Source organism: Lichenostomus cassidix, chromosome 25 (assembly GCF_008360975.1).
Source record: "Lichenostomus cassidix isolate B80296 chromosome 25, HeHo_3.0, whole genome shotgun sequence".
Taxonomy (NCBI): Eukaryota; Metazoa; Chordata; class Aves; order Passeriformes; family Meliphagidae; genus Lichenostomus; species Lichenostomus cassidix.
The window spans coordinates 1,147,739-1,157,646 of record NC_139505.1 but is presented as its reverse complement, the minus strand read 5'-3'; the positions used below and the strand labels follow the sequence as shown (position 1 = coordinate 1,157,646).

General features: G+C 48.9%; 1 protein-coding gene across 1 annotated transcript; it reads left to right on the top strand.

Annotated features, from left to right (window-relative positions):
- Positions 1–4: 4 nt before the first annotated feature.
- Positions 5–7,728, top strand: RIT1 (Ras like without CAAX 1). The gene is made up of 5 exons (XM_085082151.1): positions 5–203; positions 627–683; positions 2,219–2,292; positions 2,702–2,893; positions 5,132–7,728. The coding sequence occupies exons 1-5, from the start codon at positions 107–109 to the stop codon at positions 5,360–5,362; spliced, it is 651 nt and encodes a 216-aa protein (XP_084938277.1). The 5' UTR covers positions 5–106; the 3' UTR covers positions 5,363–7,728.
- The last annotated feature ends 2,180 nt before the right edge of the window (positions 7,729–9,908 follow it).

Here is a 9,908-nt window from a genome sequence, read left to right as displayed (position 1 = left end):
CCGCTGCGCGCCCAGGCCGGGGCGGGCCGAGCGCCGCTGTGGCAGAGCAGCCGCCGCCATTTCGGAGTGTGAGGGAGCGGGGCTGGGGCACGGCGAGCGGGCGGCCATGGATCCCGGAGCCCGCCCGGGCGGCGGCGGTGCCCCGGCGCAGTCCCGCGAGTACAAACTGGTGATGCTGGGCGCAGGCGGCGTCGGCAAGAGCGGTGAGTGCGGGGCTGCGGCCGCCAGCGGCCCCGGGAGCCTCGGGGGGCCGGGCAGGGCCGGGGGGCGCGGCGGTGGCAGCGCGGGGGGCTCGGCCCGAACGGCTTGGGTTAAACCTCCCATCTGGGCGCGGTGCCGCCCCTCGCAAGGTGTCCCGACCCCTTCCCGACGCTGCCGGGGTGTCCCCGCGGGGGTGTCCGCCCTTCCCGAGGTGTCTCGGCCCCTCCCGGGGTGTCCCGGCCATCGCCTTCCGCCTGCGGCCGCGTCTCCGGAGCTCGTCCCGGCTGCAGACACGGGCGGAGCATCCCTGCGCCGATTTCAGCCCCCGGTCCCGGGTTTGTTTTTTGCCGTGGCTGGGGGGTGACGATATGCTCAGGGGAGTTGTGGGCTGAGTTGCTCAGTTGTTCCCTGATTTCTGCTTGCAGCCATGACCATGCAGTTCATCAGTCACCGGTTCCCAGAGGATCACGATCCCACCATTGGTGAGAAAAATCTCTTTGCAGTTCCTCCTCTCCCTTGACAGGTTAAGCTGTTAAAGTCCATTGCTTTAAAGTATTCAATTAAAGAACTCTGTAAATCTGGCTGTACATTGACCATTCATCAGGATGAGCATTCTCAGCAGGTCAGGCAGTGATCTTGTCCCTCTGCCCAGCCTGGGAGGCACAGCTGGAGTGCTCTGTCCAGCTCTGGGATCCTCAGGGTAGGAGGGACACAGAGCTCCTGCAGTGGGTCCAGAGAGGGTGACAAAGATGCTGAAGGGCCTGCAGAGATCCCTGCTGAGGAAAGGCTGAGCAATCTGGGGCTGTTGAGCCTCCAGAGAGCCCCAGCTGAGAGCAGCCCTCAGGCCTGGCTGTCCCTGGCTGCAGGGAGCTCAGAGCAGGCCAGGCTCTGCTCCGGGGGCAGCAATGGCACCAGAGGAACGGCAGCGACTGAGCCCAGCCAGTTCCCTGCACAGGAGGCACAGCTTCTTCCCTGGGCAGTGCCTGAGCCCTGAGCAGAGAGCAGAGAGGGGCTGGAGTGTCCTCACTGGGGACATCCCAGAGCCACCTGGACACAGTGCTGTGCTCTGGGCTGGCCCTGCAGGTGACCACTGTGGTCCCTTCCAACCTGAACCTCTCTGTGTTTCTGTGATTTGAAGAGTTCTGAGAGTGGGATGCGAATCCTGACTTTCAGCCCTTTAATCATTTTCCAGTCCATCCGTTCAGGCCATGCCCTGTCTCTGCCTGTGTGTTGGCAGACATGGATTGAAACTGCTGCTAAGCCATTTTTAGTTCACAAAATCCTGTCTATGTGCTGTGATCAGCTCTTTGCTGTTCACTTTTCAGGCCAAATTGTGCTCTGTGTTTGAGAAACTGGGAGGGATGAAAGTGCTCAACAATTCACTCTGGTGCTGTAGAAGTTTGGCAGCATCTTTAGGAGAAACCTGAACCAACAGTTACCCTGTGGAAGGAAGAGTGGGGAAAAGAAAACCAAATCCTTGCTGAGAGTGGGTTCTTGAAGTGTGGGACTATGCTGACTGAGAGGGACAGAATATTTGTATACTTACATAGTTACAGTCAGGTTATATATGTGGTGTTTATGATAAATAATATTTACATATTTATAATATATAATATTTGTATTTACATTTATAACATTTACATATATAATGTTTCATCTATATTATTGATACATATTACAATGTCTTCTAAGAAATCAGCAGGTGTTGGTGGCCAGTTTGTCCCCTGAATCACAGATCTTTCTGGCTTTGAGAAAAACAAAATGTTATTCATCTGCATTTTCCATCAAGGTGACCAAATTTAATTTCTGGTCTGTGGGGTCAGGAATAGCACATGATTTTAGCCCATGCCAGAAAAATTAGAAATTTAACTTAATTTAATTTAAACAAAGCTCAGACTGAGGTATTGCTGTTCTCCTACTGGGTGGGTGGTTCTAGTGCAGCATTCTGTCTGTGAGCTGATGGCTGATGAGTGTTGTGCTTGTATCCCAATCATCCTGGTGTCCTGGGAATGCACAGAGGATGCCTATAAAATCCGGATACGCATCGATGACGAGCCTGCCAACCTGGACATTTTGGACACGGCAGGACAGGTATGTGAGTAATTACAGGTGAATTGGGAGCGTGTCAAGCAGCCTGTAATGATCAGGTGTAGAGACAGCTATCCTACATAAGATGTCTCATTTTTATTCCAAATTACGGGGTTTGAGCTCTCTCACTTCTCATGAGCATCACGTTGCTGACAGTGCCTGACTTGAACTTGAACTTCCTCCACTGAGGAGCCAGCAGCACCTGTGGGCTGGTAAATGCCATGTCAGTGGGGTTTCAGTGCCAAGGGAACCTCGGTGACCATCCCAAACACACGTCATGGCTGGTGGGGTGGGGAGGTCAATGCCCAGGTGTTTGCCCAGCTGGGTTTGGAGCGCAGGTCGTGTCTCCCATCCTGAGAAAACCAGCAAATCTTTGTGTTGGTGCCACTGAAAGGCCATTGTGTGTTTCTAGGCAGAGTTCACGGCCATGAGGGATCAGTACATGAGGGCTGGCGAGGGTTTCATCATCTGCTACTCCATCACGGACCGGCGCAGCTTCCACGAGGTGCGCGAGTTCAAGCAGCTCATTTACCGCGTGCGCCGCACCGACGACACCCCCGTGGTGCTGGTGGGCAACAAGTCTGACCTCACCCAGCTGCGCCAGGTAAGGGCTGCAGGGAGCCCTCCGGGAGGGGCTGCTGCTGGTGGGAAATGCAGTGAAACAAGGGGTTGTACTCCCTTTCTTCGTTTTTTGTCATATTGTCTTGGTGATGAGAGCAGCACTGGTTTCACACAGAATGTGGTGAGAATTTGCCTGTAGCAATCACAGAAATGAAGTCTGAAAATGAAGTCACAGAAGTGAACTCTGTGAAGTCACAGAAATGAAGTCACAGAAATGAACTCTGTGAAGTCACAGAAATGATGTCACAGAAGTCACAATGAACTCTGTGAAGTCACAGAAATGATGTCACAGAAGTCACAATGAACTCTGTGAAGTCACAGAAATGATGTCACAGAAGTCACAATGAACTCTGTGAAGTCACAGAAATGATGTCACAGAAGTCACAATGAACTCTGTGAAGTCAAAGAAATGATGTCACAGAAGTCACAATGAACTCTGTGAAGTCACAGAAATGATGTCACAGAAGTCACAATGAACTCTGTGAAGTCACAGAAATGATGTCACAGAAGTCACAATGAACTCTGTGAAGTCACAGAAATGATGTCACAGAAGTCACAGAAATGAAGTCACAGAAATGAACTCTGTGAAGTCACAGAAATGATGTCACAGAAGTCACAATGAGCTCTGTGAAGTCACAGAAATGATGTCACAGAAGTCACAATGAGCTCTGTGAAGTCACAGAAATGATGTCACAGAAGTCACAATGAGCTCTGTGAAGTCACAGAAATGAACTCTGTGAAGTCACAGAAATGATGTCACAGAAGTCACAATGAACTCTGTGAAGTCACAGAAATGATGTCACAGAAGTCACAGAAATGAAGTCACAGAAATGAACTCTGAAAAGAGTTCAGCTGATCCTGGGCTTTGCTTTGTTTGTAATTCCTGTTTGCTGTGAGGCTGGACATGCCCTGGCTATGCCTCCCTGATTCCTGGGCTGAGCCCCCAGTGTGGGCAGCAGGAAAGGGGGGATTCTGCCCCTGTCCTGCTCAGGTGAGACCCCAGAGACCTGCAGAGCTGCCCCAGCCCTGGGGAAGCACAGGAAGGAGCTGGAGCTGCTGGAATTAGTCCAGAGGAGGCACCAGGATGATCAGAGGGATGGAGCAGCTCTGCTGGGAGGAAGGGCTGAGGGAGCTGGGAATGTTGAGCCTGGAGAAGGCTCTGGGGTGGCCTAATTGTGGCCTTCCAGGACCTGAAGGAGCTACAGGGAACATGGAGAGAGGCTATTTCCAAGGGACTGGAGTGCCAGGACAAGGGGGAATGGTTTCAGACTGACAGAGGGCAGGGTTAGGTGGGATATTCGGGAAAAATTCCTCCCTGGGAGGAAGGTTAGGCCCTGGCACAGGTTGTGCTAAGAGGCTGTGGCTGCCCCTGGATTCCTGGAAGTGCCCAAGGCTGCGTTGGACAGGGCTTGGAGCAGCCTGGGATAGTGGAAGGTGTCTCTGCAGGAGGGACACACTAAATGATCTTTAAAGGTCCATTCCAGCCCAACCCATTCCATCGTTCTAAAGGAGGTGCTGTTAATAGATTCAGCAGCAAACTGCAGACACAAGTGTAATAATGGAGAACTTGAATAAGAACAGACAAAATGAAAATAACTTTCAGCTGAAGAAGGCAGTAACTTCCCTCTGTGGGAAAACAGTTTGGAGCAGAATTTAACTCAGAGGAAATGTACTTTGGAAAACAAGTTCCAGAGGTGCTGTTTCATATCTGGAATTAGGTGACTTTTCAGTGTGTGTCAGATACCAGTGCCCAGGCTTGTAAAGTACAGGATGAGGGGTGGACATTGCTTTTGTGTGGCTTTAAGAAGATTGTTTCTTTGATTGATTGATTGATTGATTGGAGAAAACCTTTAGAAAAGTTTTCCCTGGATCTGGGAAGTAGTTTGACAAACACAACAGCTTTTGACAAGGATAAGGAAGTTTCATTATCTCACCAAACTGTCAGGACTGAGGCCTGCTCAAGTCAGACACCTTGCAGGTTTAAGTAAAAAAAAAAGGAATATTCTTTGAAGATAGTTTTTCCCAGACCCCAGAGAGTGTCTTGCATTGCCAGAGAAGTGATGAGTGAATGCTTTGCAGATAAACCTTTGGAGATGGGTGGAAAGGATTGCTCTGGGACTTGGAGTGTCCATGCAGAGGGACAGCGAGCAGAGCAGGGCATGGCAAAGGAATAAACTCCCAGCGTTTGGCTTCCCTGACCAGGGTGTGCCTTGTTTTCCAGGTGTCCAAAGAGGAAGGCTCTGCTTTAGCTCGGGAGTTCAACTGCCCCTTCTTTGAGACCTCTGCTGCCTTCCGGTACTACATCGACGACGTGTTCCACGCGCTGGTGCGCGAGATCCGCAGGAAGGAGAAAGAGGCCATGATGGCCATGGAGAAGAAATCCAAGCCCAAAAGCAGCGTCTGGAAAAGACTCAAGTCCCCCTTTCGGAGGAAGAAGGATTCGGTCACTTGAACAGAAAATTCCTCTGCCAAACAGGACAAAAGCTGTGACCTTTTGTAACCAAAGCAGCTCGGTGACAACACTGACAGGATGTGTGACACCTGAGGGGACTTTGTGAGGGAATGCAGAACTCTGCCAGTTGTTTTTGTTTAGAACCATGTTCTCTTGATTCTGGGTATTGAACTTCAGACCCAGTGACAGTTGTACTTTGTTTGTTGTCATTTTTTCCTGGACCCAGCACGTGTTGGTCACAAAGGCCAATGGGTTCATGGTCCTGCACTTTGGAGTGTTTGTCCTTGGTCACAGCGCCCTGGAAGCTGAACTGTGCAAACCTTTGCTGGAGTTGTACCCAGCCTCACTGAATCCATGGTTTTCCCAGTTGTTTGCACAAGAGGATTTTGCTGCTCTCCAGAACAGTTCACAGTGTGAGAGGCTGAGCAGATGTTCACAAAGTGTCATGGCCTTGGAGGTCACTGAGCAGAGCTGGGCTGGACTCTTGTGTCCTCATGGAATAGATCTCTTTCCAGGAAAATTGATGTGGAATACTTGTGTGCAAGTTCATCAGCAGTGCTGTAGGTGGGATGTAAACAAGGCAGAATCACAGAATCACTTAAATTGGAAAGACCTCTGAGATCATCGAGTCCAAGCCATGCCCCAGCACCACCTTGTCACCCAGAGCAGAGCATTCAGTGCCACATCCAGTCCTTTAAACTCCTCCAGGGACAGTGACTGCACCACCTCCTGGGCAGCTCCTTCCCAGTTCCCATCACCCTTTGTCACAAAGGCAGACTGTGGTTCCTGTGGCAGCTGGGACTTGGCAGCAGGGCAGGAACATGTAGGATTTTCCTCCTGCAAATAGCACTGAAGGTGCAACCACAGCACCTGGACTGTGATGTGCTGGAGAAACCACAGCTTGGAGCTTCCTGGCTTGTTAAAAATCCTGCTGGGAACGGGACATTGGCCTATTTACAGTCACTGTGTGTTCTCCTAAAGGAGCCAGTGCCTTTGGGAAGTGGGAGTTCTGACAGTCATCCCCAGCTATTCTGTTTTGCAGAGACCCTGGCTGATCCTGAGGGTCTCAGCCCACAGCTGATGTTCCCTCATCCTGCTGAGGTTCTCCCAGTGCAGCCTGAGCATTGCTGGAGCAGTGGCACAGCAGATCCTCCCTTCCTGACCTCACCTGGGCAGGTGATCCAGGCCGGGCTGGGCCAGTTTCTGATGCTCATAAAGAACAATTTGCTTGTGAGGCAGATCCTCCAAACGGGGAGGGACTCTGTGCCCTCGAGCTGATTGATTTTATGGCAGTTTTACAGCAGTGCCTGCTGCTCCTCTGGGTTTTGCTGTTTAACAGTAGAACAAATCACAGCTGGGTAACTCAGACATGGTTAAAAGCAGTTTCTCTGAACCAAGTGCCTGGAATCCTTCAGTGAAAGAGCTGATTAGACTTGAGAGATTCTCTGATCACCACTCAGAGCTGTGCTGTCAGTCTGTGCTGCACAGGACAGTGCCATCCAAACTGAAAACCCAGGTGTAAAAGGATTTGTAAAGGAAGTGAGGATTAAAAAAAACCCTAAAAAACATATATATGTAAAAAAACCTCCCTATTATCTAAGATAGGACTGGGAATCGTGTGCCTGTTGGTTTTAAGAATATTTTCTTTGTGGAAGATTTAAACAAATGAGAAATCTGGCATGGGGCTACATTTTACATTTGATTTGTGATGAGCAAAACATTAAATTGGTTTCCATTTCTCATCTCCCAGTGCTACGCTGCTCTGGCAGTAATCACAGAATCAAAAAATCGCTTGGAAAAGGCTGAGGACAATTCAGATGGTTCAGAATTTAAGACTCAACATGTTCCTCTGAGCAGCCATGTCTCTTCAGCCATCTCTGTTCTCACTGCTGGATTAAAAGCTGTCTAAAACTCAAATAAAAACACCACCTGGCCAAAAATTGGAGGAGGAGGAGGAGGAGGCATGAGCTAAGAAGTGGCTCTAAAGCATTTTTGGAGTCTGACAGGTGTTTCAGAGCCAGGCCCTGATGGTGATGATGCATTTTCCAGTGTTTTTCCTTAAAATCTCCATCAGCTCTCGGAGCACAGCTAAAGGAGCCTGGCAGAGGTGCTGAATGCTGTACAGGACTATTTTCACCCCTAAATAACTGAAGTCTGTGCCTTACCTGAGTCCTGCAATGCAGTTTAGGTGTTTACTAATGCCTTTGGTGAGCCTGTTGCTTCTAGAACTTGTAGAGCAGGACAGCAGCCAGCACTTTTTTTTTTTTACTCAGTGTTATTCAAAGAGTTTTATTTTTTGTCATGTATAAATTTGTACACAGAATGGTTGTTTTATTTGACACAATATATATAATTTTTAATACAAACCTTTGCATTGGATGTGTCAGTCTGTGGTGGGGTTGTTCAGCCTGGGAGTGCTGAAGGAGGAAAGTTCATCAAGGGATTGTAAATTAATTGGGAAGTGATTGAAAAAAAAAAGGAGTTGGTTCACTGCATTTAAGTGGTGCAAAGCCTAAAAATTCTGTGAGTCTGGTGCAGAATTGTTGAAACATGAACGTTTTCCAGCTGTGTTGCTTTTCTCTGTGTGGTGATTTTCCAAGGGCTGCTCAGGTGGGGGGCAGGAGGAGCTGCCTGGGGTCATTGGCCAAGGCTTTTGCTGTGCCCACTCAGGTTTTGGGATGGTGAGAGAATCCCAGGGTGGTTTAGGTGGGAAGGAACCTTAAATTCTATCCAGTTTAAAGCCATTCCCCCTTGTCCTGACACTCCAGACCCTTTTAAATAATCTCCACGTTTTTTGTCAGCTCCTTCAGGTCCTGGAAGGCCACAATTAGGTCACCCCTGAGCCTTCTCCAGAGATCTTAGGGACCTTTTCCATCCTCTGTGATTCCACGGAATAAACCCTTGAAATACAGGAAAAAAAAAACTCTGAAACATTACCAGAGCTCAGCAGGGAGAAACATCACCTTGGGATGACTAAGAAGAGATGAAAAGGAAAGAATCTAAAGCTCATTATGTGGCCTAAAGCTCAGTGTGTGCATAGGCAGGGTGTCACTGATACAAACCAGGAGAGCCAATATTTCCAGGACATCTCAAAGATGACTTTGCTCTCATCTTTTTATCTTCTTCGCCTTTAGGTTTTGGTGTGGGTAGGTTTTTTTTTTTTCCTCTCCTGTTTTATAATAATTTGAGGGTAGACAGGGTTAGAAAAGTGAAATAATTCTCTACAGTCCTCTTGTGGGCACAGTGTTGGGAGTTACTTGGAAATACAGATGTTCTCTGCAGAGAATATCAGCAAAGATTTTTTTTAAAGTAATATTTACAGATTGGTTGTGGCCAAGACACTGACTCTGTCTGGGGTTGGCTGATCCTCTACAGGCACTGCTGGAATTTCCCCCCTGGGCTGTGCAGCCTTTGTGTAACCAGCACAGTGTAAAGGCTCTTTCCTATTCAATCCTTTCACACGTTTCCCCCCCACCATTCCCAAACTTTTTTCCCACCAGCCCTGTTGCTGCTCTGCTCTGTGAGAATAAAAGTGGTTGAAAGCATCAGCTCAGGCTTTGTGCTGTGATGTGTGAGAACACATCTTCATTTTCCTCCTGCCTGGGGTTCCTGCCAGAGACCTAAACATCCATCCCAGGTAGGACTGGCACGTTCCGTGGAATTGTGAGGAGATTTTAGTACATGGATCTCAGCTTTGTAATTCCTCCTTGGAACAGCAGCATTCTGTGAGACACTTGGTGCTTTTCTGAGCTCCTGTTTATTCCCTTCATTACCAGGAAGGACTCAGACAAGCTTTGAGCTGAACTCTGGATTTTTGTGTCTGTTTATTAACATTCTGTTCAGCCCCCAACACAAGGTGAGGAGCTCTCTGGGAAAAACTGCATTGCTCAAATTTTTGTAAAAATTCAGGTTACATAAACTGGGTATTCCCCAAATAGTTTTGCCTGTGTTTTTGATTCTTTTCAGGGCTCAGGTGGCTCCAGCCCTTCTCCTGTCCCAGCTGTCCCTGAGGATGTCACTTGGGTCACACCTTCCCCTTCCCAGCCCAAACCTGGTCAGTGTCCCTGAGCCTCCCAAGGACTCACAGGCTCCTCATGCTCCTGGTTATTTTGGGAACACTGCTAATTGTTTTTTCCAAGAGCTGGATGCTTTCCTTCAGTGATAAGGGGATGTCCCCACGTGGCTGCTGAGTCCTTTTGAGATGAGTCATCCCAGGAGCAGATGAATTCATGTTCTGCTGGAAGTACCACAAGGCCTGTGTTGGGGCTGGGGAGAAGGTGGAAGAGTAGAGCAGCGCTAAGAGGTTGCTTTGGGTTTTTCAGAGTTTGGGGGTTTGTGTGTGTGTATTTATTGTGTTGGTTCAGTTTTTTGGGGTTTTTTCCATTTTCTGCTACTGGTGTTTCATTTATTTTTTTGTCTGTTTTTCCTTTCCTGTCCTGTTACATTTGGCCCAGTAAATTCTCTCCCTGAGGGTCAGACTCTGTCTGTGGCAGAGCAGTGACCCAGGAGCTCAGAGCCCCAGGCTCTGTTCAGCACAGCAGCTTCA